Raw genomic sequence first — 18474 nt, 5'->3', positions numbered from 1 at the left:
AATAAAGTTTTATTGGAACACAGACATGCCCATCTGGTTATGCACTGTCTATAGCTTTCACAGAATAATAGCTGAATAATTAAGAGAGACCATATGGCCCACAAAGCCAAAAATATTTACTATCTGTACTTTTTTTTAAAAGATTTTTATTATTATTCATTTATTTGACAGACAGAGATCACAAGTAGGCAGAGAGGCAGGTAGAGAGAGAGGGATGGGGAAGCAGGCTCCCTGCTGAGCAGAGAGTCCGATGCGGGGCTCGATCCCAGGACCCTGAGATCAGGACCTGAGCGGAAGGCAGAGGCTTTAGCCCACTGAGCCACCCAGGCGCCCCGTACTATCTGTATCTTTACAGAAAAAGTTTGCCTACTCCTGCACAATAGTGAAACAGAAAGGTGAGTAGAGATAATTTGATAAGTGATCAGTTCATTCTGAAGATTTTCATGTGACTCTCTGGTTTCTCTGTGCAATTCTAACTGTGAAGATTCCAGACAACATATCCAGAAAGCCAAAACCGCCCCCCCCAACCTCCACACATGCTACATGTCCAGTAGAAAATTTAAGGTAACTCAGATTTCAACATCTTGAAATAAGGCTTATATTCCTCTCTAGTCATGTGGCTTTAAGATGTGGAAGACAAAAATAAATAAATTCCAAGTAGGAGAATTACATTAAGCCTACTTGTAATGGAAGGGAAATTATAATGTGTGTCCACAGGGGCCCATCATAAAGCAAGTGAGAAGGTACTCAATGCCCAGGGGAAGAAGGATGTCTCTAGGAAGACCATTTGGAATGTCAGCTTAAATTAATGGAATGAAAGAAAATACCCATCATCCTAGGCTAAGTGGGCAATCTTCCATCTATGTATCCATTAATGACCAATGATCTCCCATGCCAGTTTTATGGGGATTTTGTTTTTTTTTATTTTGTTTTTGCAGAGAGTTACATTTCCTGCCCTTCTAAACAGACCAGGTTAGTGAGGCCTTGCAGTGACTCACTCAGCCAGGCGGGCCTTCTGCATCCTGACCTGCCAAAGCAATCTGCATAAGAAGACCATTTTATAGGCCAAGAGATAAGCAAAGACTAACTGCTTATTTTCCGGATGTGCCTGGCCACAGCAGGAAAGCAACAGGACTGTCTCTGCCTCTCATTCACAGGCACTGGAGAACCCCTTTCAACCACAGAGTAAGTAACGTCTTACCGAGAAACTATATAGTCTCAAAAGAAAGGTGACTGCCATCCTATTAGTAAGGCAGTAAAGGGAAAAAAAATCTAATTACAGTACTTTGATTTGTTCTTGACATGACTTGGAAATTACTTAAAGAAAATCTGGACAGAAATAATAATAAATAATAAATAAATAAAATCTTAAAAAAAAAAACAAAAAAAGAAATACAAGAGTTAGTTTAAATATGTGGTCAGTGTAATTTTAATCCCAGGCACTTCCTAAAAAGCCAGAAGTAGAAATAACCAGCAGTTCCTAACTCTTGGCTTGACCCTGCCTAAAAAGTAAATGCTCAAAGGACTATAGTTCTCTCCTGCAAATGTCCAGATTTTTTTTTTTTTTTCAAATATTTATTTGACAGAGTGATCACAACTAGGCAGAGAGGCAGGCAGAGAGCGGGGGAAGCAGGCTCCCCGCTGAGCAAAGAGCCCGATGTGGGGCTCCATCCCAGGACCCTGAGATCATGACCTGAGCCGAAGGCAGCGGCTTTAACCCACTGAGCCACCCAGGCACCCCTAACTCTTGTATTTCAACAGAAGAAAAACTATTCATTAGGACATAGTCTCAAAATACTAGATTTATGACGTTCCTTTCCAAGACCTAAGCACCTTCTAAATATTAGAGCTGGTTCCTCCATCATATTGAGAGTCCCTTAAGAATAAAATCAGCGGATCCCCAGTCCCAGATACTGTGTCTAGCACATGATAGGGAAGCCACATAACTCTTCACGGGTAGACATAGCAGTCCAGAAAATTTAAATCCTAGATCAATTAAGTGTTCCCCTGGGTTAAATCATCTCAAACTTCTCTGTACACCAAGAACATCTCAAACCTGTCCATCACCCTGGATCTGGCTCATAGACCTCTGTGTCCAGACAAGGTCAGTCCCACTTCCCATGCACTGCTGGTAGGATTACAGATGAATACACTTCGGGGAGGAACACTCAGCAACATCAATCAAAATTACAAATGGACATCTGATGTCGCCCATCAGTTTTTTCCCCCTAGGAATTCATCGTACAGATAGATTCATAAGCATGCCAAATGACATAAGCACAACGTCATTTAATTTACTACAGCAACTGTCTGTGAACCACCGAAACACGCACTGATAAAGGAGCGCTTAAATAAGGTCACATGAAGGCATAAATGCTATGTAGTCATTAAAAACACAACGAAGAAATCCTTCTGATACTGACCTGGAACAACCTCCAAGATACATTAAGGTCTGGAAGAATGTGCGCAGGGTGCTATCGGCTGTATTCAAAAGGGGAAGAACGCTTCCAGAATGGTACAGTAAGCACTGCCGAAAACCCATTCCTCCATAAAAGCAATCACAACACTGGCAACAAGTGTCTAAATCAACTTTTCCAGGACTCTGGAAATTAACCAAAGACTTGCAACGACCCAAACAGCAAGAGCATTTATGTAAAAAATAGCCGAACCTCCGTAAGGACAAGCTTTGTGACATGTTAACGTAACCTCAATATTTTCTCTCCAGAGCTGCGGCAGTTTTGAAACCATCAGCCCCGTAACCACAGTAGCCACCGGAGGGAGATCAGGACCGATGCTCCCTACAAAGCCATGGCCCCCGCAAACAGTCCCCATCTTACCTGACACAGGGTTTCCTCGTAAGAAAAACTCTATCCCCAAATGTTCATCAGAAACAATCAGCAGCAAGTATTTAACCTGGCAAATACTTAAGACAGCCTGATACCATTTGGGGAAGAGGCTGGCTAAAATACTCAAAAGGCGATCTGGGAATAAGATGTTGATAAGGCGTTTTGAAATGGTCCCATATATTTGCAGGAATCTAAAAAGCCACACACACAGGGAAGGCTCTGCAAACGCCCAGGAAAAATCTGAGAAGGCCTCAGTCTCTCAACTCTGGCTGACTTTGAGCATTAAAGGTTGCCCAACACACACACACACACACACACACACACACACACGCTAGTGATCCATTCTAGTGCCACCAAAAATACCCAACAGAGAAAGACCAGACATTTCTGCCCACCTTCTCCAAGAGGGCATTTAAAAATTCTCCTGATCCTCGAGAAGGACTGAGTCACTATCATGCTATAGCTCAAAGAAAGGAGTGGCTTGAGCTTGAAGACCCTTTGACCAGCTTAGCCCAATTTCCTTCTACCTTACAGAACAGCACTCTGCCTCCTGGAATTAAGAAGAGGAGAAGGATGGTACCTGCGGGAGGTGGATGGGCCCCGGTGGTGGTCAGTGCCGGACTCCTTCACGAGGTTTCCTTTGCAGCAAATGACCCTTAATTTATCCTGGTACGAGGAGGCCAGGTAAATCGCTCCTGAGGAAATTGCAGGGCCCAAGTAGCGTGGGTTTGGGATTTCCAAATACGCTCGGGCAGGAGTCCTGAGGAGTTCCAGATAAGCGGTTACATTCAGGGTACCTCTGTTGCTAGGTGGGACGGGAAGAAACAGACACTTGGCCCCGACCCCCAACCCCAACAGCTGAGCTTTCCAAAGCCCGAAAGGGCATTGCTTACCCCAGAGAGGAGCGTGCCTGGATCTCAATGACTTCGAGTGAGTTGAAGTGAGTCACAAACAGATAGGGTTCTCTGTAGGCTGCATGGTTACCCCAGAAGAAGAGCGTGGAACAAGGAAGGGTTAAAAGAGCAAATCAAAACCAGGCTGCAATGCCACCTTTGACCCAGCAATTGCACCTAAAATAATTTCGCCTACGCATACACCCGTGTGCCAGCATAATGAGGCGTGTCCAAGTTTACTCACTGCCATGTTGTCAGAGCAAAAGATGGGAACCAAATCCAGGGTATGTTTTGGGGGTCAGTTAAATACATTATGGAACATCTGTGGGATTCTGCACAGCTGTAAACACTGCATGAAGCACTCTATGTACTGATACACTAAAAACCCTGAGGTGTGTTTGACTTAGTGTGTGAAGCAAAATTCAGAATAAATAATGTGTAAAGTGTGGTACCACATGGATTTAAAAAAAAAAAAGTGTGTGGGGGGATAGGAATATATATATATATTTTTAAGATTTTTATTTATTTGACAGAGAGATCACAAGTAGACAGAGAGGCAGGCAGAGAGAGAGAGAGAGGGAAGCAGGCTCCCTGCTGAGCAGAGAGCCCGATGCGGGACTCGATCCCAGGACCCTGAGATCATGACCTGAGCCGAAGGCAGCGGCTTTAACCCACTGAGCCACCCAGGTGCCCCAGGAATATATTTTCTTATGCCTCTGTATTTGGACAAAGCACTAGAAGGATAAAAAATAAAAGTTTTCCCCCTACTGGGGTGAGTGGGGATGGAGAACTGGGGAGACAGGTTATATGAGTGAGACTTTACATTGTACACCTTTTTAAACTGTTTTTTTTTAAATGTGCAGAATTAAAGACTGAGTTCAAAGATAATTAAATATTTCTTATCTTAATACATATGTTTATATCACAGTATCAATGAAGCTCTAGGATCTGATAGGAGGCTTTTCTGTCTTAAAAGGAAAAGGAGATTATCGCTATTATCCCTTGTGGTAAACCGGGACTTTGGTTTTGGACTATGAGTCATGCCTCCTGGTACTCAGGCCCTGGCGGAGCCTCCTTGCTTTGAATCTAGGCTGACCCCGCGGCTGCTTTAACCAGTAGGATGTGGTGGAAACAACAAGGCCTTCCAGCTTCCACTTTTGCACTCCAGGAAGAAGCCCATGTGGAGACGAACCGAGGCCTCCAGACCCGGGTCCTAGCCCCAGCTGAGTTCATACCAATTGGCCACCATTTTGTGAGACCATTTTGGACTTTCTAGTTATCCTAGTGCCCCCACTGGTCCCACGGGAAGCAGAATGGTCCAGTTAAGCCTCAGCATCTTGGGCAATAATAAGTTGTTGTAGTCTTGGCCATAACAAGTTCTGGAACTTGTTAGGCAGCAAGAGAGAAACCCAATAGCCTTGATGGGTATTTTTACCATGACAGTGTTTCAGAGCATTTACACCAACATATGTGAACATATTTGTACATGCGTGTGTGTTTACGTACATGGATGTCTTTGCGTGACCCAGCAGCTCCACTTCCAGGGCTTATGAGCAGCAGATTCTACTTGACAAGTGTGCAAAGAGCAGTGCAAGATGTTCACCACAGCAGTGTTTACACTTAGGGAAAGACAGAGCCTGGCCCGCGCTCTGCCTGATGACAACCGGTGAAATTGACGTGTACCGCTATCTCACAGGACACTCTGCAGCTTTGAAATGACTTAAATAGATTCACAGGGAATGCTCTCCTTTCTTCCGGAGAACCTGACAAATCCTTCACAAGGCTGGTGGATTTGGCTTATGCAGTTTTTCATCAAGCGTCAGCATCTTTGCCCTGAACCGAGACTACAACCTATGGCACTTGGTGTCTAACATAAACCACAGGCATAGTGCGTGAGCCAGAAAGGATTCCACCTGCAGTTCTTTCCTAGGATGCCAGCTGCTGGCAGAATAGAGCCCTCCATACCTTGCTTCACTTACCGAAGGCCAGAGGTAAGCGACTCCACTTGAGATCGTCTGTGCGGCTACGTCTTCCGTAAGAATCCACGAACACCCCGAATTCTGCAAGGAGTTGCAGCCCGGGGGCATCAGCCCAGTCAGAGGCAACAGTATCAATGACACCATACACTTTGCCGGAAGAATAAGGGATTGAGCCCAGGGGACCACCAGCCAGATTTAATTGGATCATTAAAACCTGAGGACCTTTGCTGAGCCACATCTCTCAGAGATGTGTTAAAGAAAAGTGGAAGAGATAGGAAAGAAGGAGCAAAGGAAGGAAGAAGAGACAGGAGTAATGAAAGAAGGGAAAGGGAAGAAACAGACCAAGACACAGGGAGGAAGAGACAGGAGGACCCAGAGATCGCCTGTGGGGACTCGGGGGTGGGGGGGAGGAATGAGGAATAAAAAAGAATGAAGAAAAACATAAAAAAAAAAAAAACACAAGAAAGAAGGAAAGGAAAAGAGAGAAAGGAAAGGGAGAGAAAGCAAGGGGCAGAGAAGGAAAGCAGCGGCTGTTCTCAGGAAAGAATATGATGGAGCCGGGCTAGGTGAGAGCCCTGGTGGGGGTGGGGAACTCCTGGGACCTGCAAGCCCTCAGGGCAGCAGCCGGCAGGGAGCACGGACTCACCGTGGAAGCAGAGCAGGTACTCCTCCCGCTGCCCTGCGCCGTTCACCTGCATGATCGAGACAGGGAAACTGTTGGAAGAGGAGGCAAACACAGCAGGCGCCAAGGAATGGTCATTCTTATCCAGGAATTCTGTAAAGGTAGGTGAGAAGTGGGGCATCAGGGAGAAGTTGGTGGCAAGGCCGGAGCAGAGTGTGGGCCGGTGGTGGGGGCAGGGGGGTAGGGGGACGACTTGGGCCCTACCCTCAAGCGTGTACTGCTTCATGTCAATTTCGTAGAACTTATTGGTTCCAATGAGGATACTGTAATTGGTGAAGTGGATGCAGCTGCAGGGCTCCGAGGTCTCTATCTCCTAAGACAGAGGGTAGAAGACGACGATGTGAGTTAACACACGGCAGCCCCATGTCCACTGCTCTTCCGCTTCCCCGAGCCTTGGAGACGGTCGCCTCTGGACTTGTTCACGTTCTCGGCCACACAAAGCACACACACTTCAATCCTTTCATGTCCCCCATGAAGACTAATAATCCCTTTGCTACCTCTGGGTTCGCTGCAACCCCAGATTAAGAAAATATCAAATGGCAGCCAAAAAAAGAGTCAGAGATACCATTTCAATGAAAAGTTTGCATTCAAAGACAGATCTTTAAGAATATAAATTCTTATCTGAGGAAAAAGACTGGAAAACACAGGGCTGGTTAGAGGGAGTCGTTTTAGCTTCCTTCTTTTTGTGAGCTACATTTTACCATGAACCTATACTACCTGTATCGTTATTCTCGTCATCTCTATTAGGGGCCGGCTTTCTAATTCCCCTTGTTTTCAGGCCCATCCTAGTATTTTCAAAAACCTAGGCATGCTTGTTCAAAAGGTGGCCAAGAATTATAAAAAGCAATGACTTCTGAGACTTTTCCTAAAGCTACCAGTTCAAAATCTAACCCACACTACCACTACTGCTATTTACTGAGGACCTGGTAACTATGAGGAAACTTTTAGGCAGCATGATACAGTGAAAGGGAAAAGTCAAACCTCAATTTTGGTCTCAACTTCCCAACAGGACCTCAGCCGGCCTCGATGGTCGTACCTGAACATTGGCGATCACCACCCCTGCATTTCAGAACTGTTGTGAAGTGTTGGAGAACAGGCGGCTCAGTCTCTGGTACCAGTAGGTGCTCAGTGAAATAAAACAAATGAACTGCCCACCCAGGATGAAACTGTTGCCCTAACACATAATGACCCTTATATATTCATCCCTCATTTCACTTGAGACTAATCGTGAAGGCACTGGAAGTAAATTACGCTTACAACAGGTGGTGCTTTCTTAGCCTAGGGACAACGGCTGGCCTCTGGAAATGAGGCAAATGATCTAATGTGCGGCTTGTCCACACTGTAGTCCCCACCACCACTGCTCTGCCCCAAGGGGAATCAGCTCTCTAATTACATCTAGGAACACAGCAAGCACTGGCTTTTCCAAAAGTTATTAATAGAAACGTCTAGGATCTGACAAAGATTCTGATAAGTGTCGCCAGGGACTGCCAGCTTCTCGGAGAGACCGCCTTCCTTTTTCGTGCTAATTTAAAAGTGTCTCTTCCACCAGCCTGCTTCCTTTCCCTCTTAACAAAGGGCCCAATCCACTGGGCTGGCTGGAGAGGCAGCTCACAGACAGGAGAAAGAAAATGAGAGGACAAAACTGCAGCTCCTCAGGGCTCTGGAGCTTCCTCCAGGAAGGAGGGGTGTGTCTGCTTGTCTGTCTCTCTCTCTGGAGGTCACCCAGGCTGAAGGGACCAGGCACACACTATTCCCGGAGACAGCACACCTTCCAGCCCAGGCCAGGGCCCAGCAGGCCGGGCGAGGCCTGGGACTTACTTTGCGAATGCAGTACTTGCTGAGGTTTTCGTTGTAGCGGAGAATGACAACTTTGCTGGGCATGGCTGCACAGATGCAGAGCCCGTTCTCAATCTGGAAAGCAATCAGGGAAACAGAAGAAGGAGGGTCACTGGTGTGTCTCCTGGTTCCACAGCAGAACTAGGAACCTAATGCCAGTTTAGAGCAGAGCCCCTCCCCCTTAGTACTACTGACACGAGACCAAGTAATTCTCTGTGGCCAGAGGCTGCTCTGTGCATTGTAGGATGTTTAGCAGCAACCCTAGGCTCTCCCCTCTGGATGCCAGTGGTACAGCCACCGGTTGTGACAACCACAGCTGTCTCCAGACGCTGCCCAATATCCCCTAGGGGTCAGAATTGCTGCTGGATAAGAACCACGGCTTTAACAAAGACCTGGAAAAGGCCTCTGGAAATCACCTGACACCGCACACATTTGGTGTGCCTGCGCCTTCTGCTAGAGACGGAGCCTTCCGACAATCTTACTCTGAGGGAGGAGGAAGGCAGTAGAAATTACCTCAAGAATTTAAAGATAATGGTTCAAAGAAAAAAGTTCTTCGCTAAGATCTGTGTGCGTAGAGTTCTCTTTTTCTAGAATGGCTAAATCACTCTTACTTCACCTCCCAATACCACGTCTTTGTCATGTCACCAACGGCAAAAAGAAGCTTCTCCAATCAGTGCCAACATGAAGGTCAGCAGTTGGGGGTGGGGGGTTTTGTGTGTGTGTTTTGTGTGCCTAAAGGAAGCAACAGAAATTTCACCCAGTGAGAGGACATACAGTTTTCAAGGTCAAGGTGGAACGAAATGGGATGGGAGAGGAAAGGAATACACAGGAAAATGGAAAGTGTTAGTAAAATTCTAGCTCTTGCTGTGGGTAGTAAGTTTGTGGGTGTTTATATTATTAGATGTTATGATTTTATAATGTACCTATTTTTTAGTAGTTCCAACACTGTAAAATGCCCATTTCTAGGTAACTCATCATTCACAGAAAAAATCATAAGAAATCTTAAAATATGTGTAACGATAAAAATTTACAGTAAGATTGTAGTAAGAGGGAAAATGTATGGCCTTAAAGTGCTTACCTTAGGAAAAAAGACCTGAAAATTAATTAGCTAAAGAAGAGATTAGAAAGAGAACGATGGAAGAAAGCCAGAGAAAACTCAAGGAAGGAAAAACAAAGATTAAGGAAAAAGCAAAAATTAATGATAAAATAATGATAGCAAAGCAAGAATCGGTACCGCCTGAACTGTTCCTTTATAAAGATTAGTAAAAATCACTATAAAGCTGATGAAATTAAGACAAATAAGAGATCCAGAAAAATTAATATTAGGGATAAAAAACGCACAAAGAACAAAAAGCAGAAAAAAGGAGAGACCAAAAAAAAAAAAGAAATGTTCTCTTTAAAAAGAATTGTTAAAACTGAAAAAGTCCATCTTTCCTTCCCGGGCCCCTATCTGGAAATCCCGGGTCCATCCAGCATTGTCCTTTTCTCGGTCCCTCAAGATTCAACTCCTCCGAGAACACTTTGCAAATCCACGTCTTTCTAGGCCAGCCATCCTCTTCCTTTAATAGTCTGTCCTCTTTTTATTGTTGCCACAGTTAATCCCAGCCATTGTGTAAGTGACTAATAAAGAATGCCATCAGCCCCACAGTCAGAAGGTTTCAGAAACCAAAAGTCCTCAAGAACAGTGGCCAAGGCCATAGCCAAGGTCAAGCCCCCCTCAGGAGGTTCCTGTGGCCCACCACGTCCCTCCCTTGTTGGTCCTCCTTCACTCAGCACAAACGCCTCTAAAGGCTCGGTCAAGTACATGGGATGCGCTAGGTAAAAGCTGACTAAGAGTGACTAAATCCCAAATACCCAGTGAGCAGTCTTCTGAAAAGGGAAAGGCAGTGGCTTTCAGCAGGAGAACTCCAGCAGACTCTGGGAGTCTGTAAATGCTTGATTCAGGTTTCATTAAAATTATGTATGTTCACATGTATGCACCCACAAATGCTTTTAATTTTTTTAATAAAAATTTTCCTGGGGCACCCAGGTGGCTCAGTGGGTTAAGCCTCAGCCTTCAGCTCAGGTCATGATCTCAGGGTCCTGAAATCGAGCCCCGCATCGGGCTCTCTGCTCAGCAGGGAGCCTGCTTCCCCCTCTCTCTCTCTGCCTACTTGTGATCTCTCTCTGTCAAATAAATAAATAAAATCTTAAAAAAAAAAAAGTTTCCTTAAAGAAGCAGGCAAGCAAATGTATATATGTACCAAAATCAATATGCTATTAGCTACCAAAGAATTAACTTGACTTACCAGAAACTGACTTTATATTATATAAATGTCATAAATCAGAAGTTGAAAATTTTTAGTAATAAAACATTTTTTCATCAAGTTCGGATGTGGGGTTCTATGTTAGATTTAAAAAAAAAAAAAGACTGGGGTGCCTGGGTAGCTCAGTTGATTGAGCATCTGACTCTTGATCTCAGCTCAGGTCTTGGTCTCAGCGGTCATGAGTTCAAGTTTGTACTGGGCTCCACTCTGGGTGTGGAGTCTACTTTAAAAAAAAAAAATGAAAGGGGTGCCTGGGTGGCTCAGTCCGTTAAGCAACTGCCTTCGGCTCAGGCCATGATCCACGGGGAATCTGCTTCTCCCTCTCACCTTCTCCCCACTCATGCTCTCTCTCACTGTCTCTCTCTCAAATAAATAAATAAAATCTTTAAAAAATAAAACATGAAAATTTAAAAAAACTCCATCATACACACACACGCACACATACACAGTTTTTTTGAACTGGGGGTCATCCTTTCAGTTCTGTTAATTTTTTTTTTTTTCTAAAGATTTTATTTATTTATTTGTCAGAGAGAGAGAGAGGGAGAGAGGGAGCACAGGCAGACAGAGTGGCAGGCAGAGGGAGAAGCAGGCTCCCTGCTGAGCAAGGAGCCCGATGTGGGACTCGATCCCAGGACGGTGGGATCTTGACCTGAGCCGAAGGCAGCTGCCCAACCAACTGAGCCACCCAGGCGTCCCTCAGTTCTGTTAATTTTATCCTCATTTTTCTCTGACGTTTCCTTTAGACTCAAAGCCTGTGCAAATTTCATGGCTATACAAACTGTTTTGTGTGCCTAAAGAAAGCAACAGATATTCTACCCAGTGAGGGGACATAAGCGTTTTCAAGGTCAAATCAATGAGCCCTGTCGGAAGGAGGGCAGAGCTGATTTCGAGAACACTCCTCCTGCGGAGGCCGGAGGAGAGCTCACCTTGCCGGCAGCAAACAAGTGGCAGCCCTTCACGGCCTCGAAAACGTTGGGGGAGATGTCGGGTTGGGCAGGAAGGTGAGCCTGTGCGAGGGACTGCTTCACTTTCTTCACGTCAACAAGGCACAGAGCCCGTTCTTCTCCTGCGGGGGGAGAAGAGCCGCGAGGTCAGTGTGAGGCAGGGAAGCATAGACGCGGGAAGGCAGTTCTACTCCTCCCAAGTAGCCACGAGGGGCCACGCAGATGGACAGATTTCCACAGATCCTGTGTACATGGTTCAGGTCCAAGTTTGAGAACTACAGTGAAAACATCATTCCAGGATGTCAATGTCATGGAGGACAAAAATCCATTCCAGAGGACAGGAGACTAATGGGACACTATTAAATGCAATGCAGACCTGGGGCAGGATCACACCTCGGGGGTGGGGGAAGAATACCAGAAAGTCACAGGTAAAATCTGAGTGCGGGCAGCCTACCAGACAGCCACATCACAGCAAGGGTTAAAGTTCTCGAACTCAAAAATGGTGCCATGTGACACTATCCCGTGTGATAAGCCGGTGGTGGATTCGAGCCCTGACATGTTTGTCTAAACCCATGGAAGGGACACAACCAAGAGTGAACCCTAATGGAAACCATGGACCCAGGGTGACGATGTGTCACTGCGGGTTCGATTACGTCCAGTGCGCCCCTCTGGTGGAGAGGGTCACAGTGGGGGCAGGAGGCATCCGGGAACTCTCTGTACTTTCTGCTCAATTTCGCTGTGAGCCTTAAACCACTCTAAAGAATAAAATCAGGAAGGAAGGGAGGAAGGTGGGGATGGAGAGGAAGGAAGGACAGGAAGAACGGGAAGGGAGGCAAGCAAGCAGAAAGAAAGAAACAAGAGACAAAGAGAAGGAGAATGAAAGACCAAGAAAGGCCAGTTCCTGACCGCATTCTTTCAGCCCCCAGACCCATCCAGTCGCATGGGTGGATATTTCTGAATATTCTGGCCGTGGATGTTTCTGAACATTGAACCAACAAATTATTGTTTTCCCTTTAAAAAAAAAAAAAAGGACCACCAATAAAGAGAGAAAAGGATTTTGCCATGGTTGTGAAAGAGAACGCTCTCGTTCTTAGCTGATATGCTAAAGACTTTAGGGTCACAGCTGCAAGGGACTCTCAGTTCAACAGTTAGCGTGTGTGCATGTGTGTTTGTAGAGGAAGAGAGTAAAAATACGGCAAAATGTTAACACTGGTGAACAGCCCAAGGGTCTCCAAGGGGTTCCAGAGAAATAAGAGAACACACACTAACAGCAGGCAAGCTCTCAGAAGGCCCGGCTCTCGGTGGCGTTGGCGTCACCATGACGATGGCATCAAGGGTCTGTCATTAACGAGACTTTGGAGGCTAACCACTCTTCACTTGGCATAACAGCTGCACCGGCCACCACGGGGACGGATCTGAGTCAAGACTGCCATCAGCTCCGGCACCGACAAGGACCCGGGGAAAGAGCCACTCTGGCTGCCATCTGCCACCAGGATGCCTTTCTGTTTCACAGGCACGACACTTGGCTCTCAAATAGTTTCCCTCGACAATGAAAAGAAAGCACCACGCCCTTGGCCAACCACCTGCTATCATGAGGAGCTTCTCCAGGTCCTTGATGATATAAATTTGGAAGACCGCTCCGATTCCTGGGACGTGGGTGAGGGAGTTTTTCAAGACATTCAGTGCGTACAGCCCTTCCTCAGTGCCCACCAACACCACCTGCAGGAACAGAAGTCCACAGGCGGGCTGTGAGCATAAGCACATCCCCACGGCCACCCTGCGGAGCAGGAACAGCAAGAGCCCTTTCTCTCGTGACCGCGGGGGTTGCGGCCAGGGTCCAGAGGACAGTGCTACCTGGTCGCTGAAGGGCAGTGTGCAGTTCATGTCCAGACGGTCATCACCTTCCAGTTTCAGCAGGGAGTTTCCAAGCAATTTCTTTTCATATTGGAACCCAAAAAAAGAGAGAGAGAGAGAGAGAGAGAGAGAAAGAAAAGGAAAAAAAAAAAAAAGGACACAGTAAGTTTGAACTATTCATGACCAAATCATCCAGAGAGACAAAAGCAAGAACGGAGAAAAGTTTGGTGCCAGGAAGAAAGTAAGGTTCATCCTGAAAACGCCAGAAACACACATTTGCTGATCTGAGTTACTGGTATCTCCACGGCAGTTGGTAATTAGCATGAGAGTTACGCCTCGGCTTGGACGTGGAAATAAATGAGTGAAGTAGACATTGAGAGATCTTCTGCGGTAGGAGAGAAACCAACGCTACGCACAGAGGGTTAATAAGCCACATGGAAGGCTCCTTCCCCTCCAGGCAGCAGCCCAAGGACAAAGCACAGTGTCAGCAGCGAAGCAGCAAGCCTCTGAATCTTTACCTGAGCCCACGCAGGCAGAAGCTCGGAGGGAATACGGTCGCAGCCCTAGTGTACACATATTAACGTGCATTTCAATAAAAGGCTCACACAGGTACCCACAGAACAAGTCATCAAAACAGGTCCACCCAGGCAGCCGAGCTCCTCCCCAGAGACTCATGGTTAAGAAGTCTGCGTTGCAAATACTGAACGTGTGTACTAGGAGCCCAGTGTTTGGTCTTTGGTGGAGAAAACGCCAGTGAGCACGGAGCCCTGTTGTATCCTGGAACTTTCCAGGAGGAGTGATGCCAGTCAAGGCACACCCACGGCTCTGCCGTCTTAGGGAGAAGTAGGATCCCGAACCTGCCTACAGAAGAGCAGATCACGTGGAAGCCACGGAGAAGGTTATGAAAAGCCCTCCCTGGGTTGGCATGGTTTCGGCAGACCTCTGCGCTGCTTCCTGGCCAAGTGCTTGCAACTCAAGTCTTCAAATAAACTCATCAGAGTAAACAAGAGAGAGGATCGCCTTATGAGTACATCTGCTGCCCTGACCAAAATCCGTCACGCCCCAAGAGCTGGCTGATGGCTCTGACTCCCCCATTCTAAAGGGCTGCAGAGGGAGAGCGTGTGATGCCAGACAAGCCAGCGCAGAGCCCATGTCTTGGTCCCGCAAGTGTCCCAGTCACGACAGTCTCGGGCCATCACCCTTTGGGGAGGCAGCGGCAGGGCTCCCAGCACCCAGGTCAGTTCCCACTTCAGCCCGCGCTACAAAGACAAGCTCCAGCGCCCGTCTTCATACTCACAGCATCGGCTTCAGCTTTTTCCCTAGAAACTCTCCCACCTGCGACAACAGACTCTAAGGCGGTGACCCAGCGCTGTTTGTCTGGGAAGCTGGGAGCCAGCAAGTAGAGCGTCCTCCCGGGCCAGCAGGTCGTGTGCGGGTGAGACTCCATCTTCAGTACGTAGGGGACATCTAGGGGATCGGACGGAGCAGGGGTTGGCTGTGGCTTTCCCTCAATCCCAGAGGGAGGGATGGCCCTGGGGTGTCAAAGATCCCCCGCCAAGCAGACAAGTCCCAGTCCCCACTAAGACGGACGGGCGAGCCGAGGAGGGCGACCCCTTGTATCCCTGCTGCTTGATCAAGCCCAGCGCGCCCCCTGGCGGGCTCTGCTGCTTCCCCTCACCTGCTTTGGCTGTGTTTGCAAGCTCAGAAGCACCAACGGCGCCATGAATAGATACGTCCCCGTCGGGAAGGCACAGCTCAAATTCTTCCACCGGCCTCTGTCCAGCTTGGTGCAAAGAGGAAGGGCAGAAAGAAAACCAAAAGAACAGGAACAAGAACAAGGGGAGAAAAGAAGAAGAAAGGAACAGAGAGAGAAACACAGAGAGAGAGAGAGAGACAGGGCGAGAGAGACAGTATGCGTGGAAAGAGGGGCACACGAGAACAAAGGAGGAAGGAGAAAGGTGTGCAGAGAAGGCGGAGAGGGAAGATAAAAACAAAATAAAGTGTGTCAGATGAGTAGCACAGTCAAATTTCGGATGACGATGCGGATTTATGGGTTAGTTGACTGAGGCAGAAGTTCTCTGAAGGTAGAATCTTCAGGGCGGCGCCCTGCGGGGTCTTCAGAGGGGAGACCTATAGACGTGAGTATCGTACCAATAACCTTTAGCCAAGCCATTCGCTTTTTAATTTTCAAAAATGGAAAATTGTAGAAGGCTTGCAACGCAGTCCGAAAAACAAAGCCTTCACGCCGAGACTGGGAGACCTGGGTCAACCACGTGCAACGAAACTTCCCCCTGAATTATTAATTTACCTTCTCTGGCTTCATTGTCATAAATGAGGACTTTGGATCCCTCCAGGACAATGTACTTCCTGTCCCAGCCTTGCTGTCCTCGCTTGTTATTCCTGGGAAAACAGGGACGCACAAGAACAAAAGTGTGGAGTCCACAGCACAGTGGCGGGGAGGAGGCGGTGGCGGTGGGAAGACCGCGAGGGAGCCCTAGTTAAGAGGCTTCCCGTGGAAAGCTCGGGAATGGGAGCAGCCAGGGCCGCTGTGTCAGGGGTAGCAAAGCTTCCTTCTACCCTTGTAGGGTCTGTGGCTGGCCCAGGAATTCCACAGGTAACAGACAGATGAACGGGGAGAGAAGCATACATTTTTTTATTTTATATGTTCCTGGGAGTCTCCCCCAGACAAGGAAGACCCCGAAAGTGGAGAGGCCTACGTGTTTGTACACTGGCTTGAACAAAGCCTAGTCAGTATGAAAAAGCAGCTAAAATGTTACGGGAGGCGAAAGGGAGATAAGGGGTTACTTTAACAAGGGCTCTTTGCAGAGTTCTCTCTGCAAGCCTTGAATCCCTGTCTCTGGTGGTAATATTCCTTTCCTCCTGGAAGAGGGAGGGCTGCTTTTACACAGGCTCGTATCTCCTACTTTCAGAAAGAGACGAGAGGTCAGACTGTCCTTCTGAGACCGGCGGTTTGTCAAGTGCCTCTGTCTCCAAATAACCCTTATTCCCAAGTGGCCTGTGTTGGGGTGGCGTCCTCACCAGCACCTGCCCCAGCCTGGGGCTCCCTGCCACAGTACCTGGGCACCTTCATCCACCCTTCCAGGTGCAAGCCGCTGCTGGGCTCCTTGGACTGGAGACCTGGGGAGTTCATTTTGTCCCGGCAGAAGGCCTCGGTGAAGTGTGCGGCGTACTCGGCCGGCAGGCCACAGGTGGCGGGCAAGCACGCGGAGCACTTGGGGTGACACATCACCTGACACTCTGCAGAGAAGCAGGGACAGCCTGAAAACACCCTGGCAGGTCCCGGCTCGTGCGTGCTTCCGCCAGCCACGTCCCAGCCGGGCCCCAACAGCCAGGCAATCCCTAAGCGTTCCCAGGAGCCAGGCCCAGAGAGACGAAACAAGGGAGCCAAGTGTTCTCGACACGGTGTTCCCCGCTTCTCCCCAGGCCACCACGAATGTACGGAAGGGACCTGCTGGCACAGTTCAGCGAGAGCCAGCACACAACCTAAAGGTGGGGAGAGAGCAACCTGACAAAAACAGGGGGCTGGAAACCAGCAAGGCACAAGGCATTTTGCACAGAGCGGTGGAGACAAGAGCTAGAAGCATGGATAAGCTCATTCCTTTAGTGGGGGAAAACAATGTCCTCCCACTGAAACCAAAAGCTTGAAAATGAATGTACTACAGGATGAAAAATATAAAAAGGAAAAACAACAGGGGTGCCTGAGTGTCCAACTCTTGGTTTTGACTCTGGTTGCGATCTCGGGACCGTGAGATCGAGCCCTGCATCAGGCTCCGCGCTCAGCGCAGAGTCCACTTGAGAGCATCTCTCCCTCTCCCTCTACCCGCCCCACTGTTCCCTCTCTCTCTCTAACATAAATAAATAGATCTTTAAAGAAGAAAGGAAAAAGAAAACAACAACCCACCCCCATGAGTGGAGACAATCAGGTGCCCGCTGCGTATGCACAGCCACTGCTCTTACCAAGACATTTGGATGCCTGGCGCCCAAAGTGCACAGTATCCAGACACACAGCACACTTTGTGGCTCGCATGTTCAGTCCTACGTTAAATCGGTGAGGAATATTGTGGTGCATGCGCTCCTTAAGACGCCGACTGAATTCTGAAGGAAAGTTTTTAAAAAAATTATTAGTTTTTACAAATGATCCCATCAAGAAAGTTAAAAAACAAACAAACAAAAAAAACAAGAATGGGAAAGAATATTTGTAAATCATCTCTCTGACAAGGGACTTGTTGCTATAATATATAAAAAGCTCTTACAACTAAATAACAAAAAGACAAATAACCCAACTTTAAAATGGGCAAAGGATTTGACTAGACATCTCTCCACCAATGACCAAGAAGCACATGAAAAGATGGTCAGCATCATGAGTCATTAGAAAAACACAAATCAAAAGCACAGTGAGATTCCACTTCACGCCCCCTTTGATGTCTAGAATCAAAAATGCAGGGGGACGCCTAGGTGGCTCAGTTGTTAAGCATCTGCCTTCAGCTCTGGTCATGATCCCAGGGTCCTGGGATCGAGTCCCACATTGGGCTCCTTGCTCGGGGGGGAGCCTGCTTCTCCCTCTCCCACTCCCCCTGCTTGTGTTCCCTCTCTCACTGTGTCTCCTCTCTCTGACAAATAAATAAAATCTTTCCAAAAAATGCAGGAAACAAATATTGGTGAGGATGTGGAGAAATTAGAACCTTCATACACTGCTGGTGGGAATGTCAAATGGTGTGGCTACTCTGGAAGACAGTTTGGCAGGCCCTCAAAAAGTTAAATTTAGGATTACCCAGCAATGGTAGAGACCCAGTGATTCCATTCCTAGGTACAGCCCCAAGAGAAATGGAAACATACGTAGCCACAACATACAACATTCACGGCAACATTATTTATAAAGGCCAAAAATTGGAAACAACCCAAATGATTATCAGTGGATTAGGAAACAAGATGCACTCTCCCTACAATAGCATTTACTCAACCGGAACAAGCGAAGAACTAATAAATGCTTTAACGTGGCTGAATCTTAGAAGGATTACGCTCAATGAAAGAAACCAGACAAAAAAGGTGTCCGGTAGAATCTCACTTATGTGAAGTGTCCAGAGTAGCAAACCTGCTCGGCTTAGTGGCTGCT

At 47.4% G+C, this 18474-nt stretch overlaps 1 protein-coding gene and 1 long non-coding RNA gene across 3 annotated transcripts in view; one reads left to right on the top strand and one right to left on the bottom strand.

Moving 5' to 3' along the window:
• CIT (citron rho-interacting serine/threonine kinase) overlaps positions 1–18474 on the bottom strand; it is a 164745-nt gene that overhangs the window by 5245 nt on the left and 141026 nt on the right. The window contains exons 33-47 of one of the 2 annotated variants that reach the window (XM_046024531.1): positions 17319–17456; positions 16418–16598; positions 15649–15740; positions 15019–15123; positions 14638–14807; positions 13859–13903; positions 13341–13421; positions 13070–13205; positions 11469–11608; positions 8219–8311; positions 6605–6713; positions 6365–6493; positions 5719–5799; positions 3740–3818; positions 3427–3606 (exon numbers count right to left, since the gene is read on the bottom strand). In XM_046024531.1, the coding sequence (XP_045880487.1) occupies positions 3427–3606; positions 3740–3818; positions 5719–5799; positions 6365–6493; positions 6605–6713; positions 8219–8311; positions 11469–11608; positions 13070–13205; positions 13341–13421; positions 13859–13903; positions 14638–14807; positions 15019–15123; positions 15649–15740; positions 16418–16598; positions 17319–17456 (1759 nt within the window). The remainder of the gene's footprint in view (positions 1–3426; positions 3607–3739; positions 3819–5718; positions 5800–6364; positions 6494–6604; positions 6714–8218; positions 8312–11468; positions 11609–13069; positions 13206–13340; positions 13422–13858; positions 13904–14637; positions 14808–15018; positions 15124–15648; positions 15741–16417; positions 16599–17318; positions 17457–18474) is intronic. The other variant, XM_046024532.1, reaches the window with a different exon arrangement.
• The window catches only part of LOC123954000, a 36732-nt gene that overhangs the window by 9171 nt on the left and 9087 nt on the right, over positions 1–18474 (top strand). The gene's annotated exons all lie outside the window — the stretch shown is intronic.

This window comes from Meles meles, chromosome 12, assembly GCF_922984935.1.
Source record: "Meles meles chromosome 12, mMelMel3.1 paternal haplotype, whole genome shotgun sequence".
NCBI classification, from domain to species: Eukaryota; Metazoa; Chordata; class Mammalia; order Carnivora; family Mustelidae; genus Meles; species Meles meles.
This window is presented reverse-complemented; position numbering and strand designations above follow the sequence as displayed.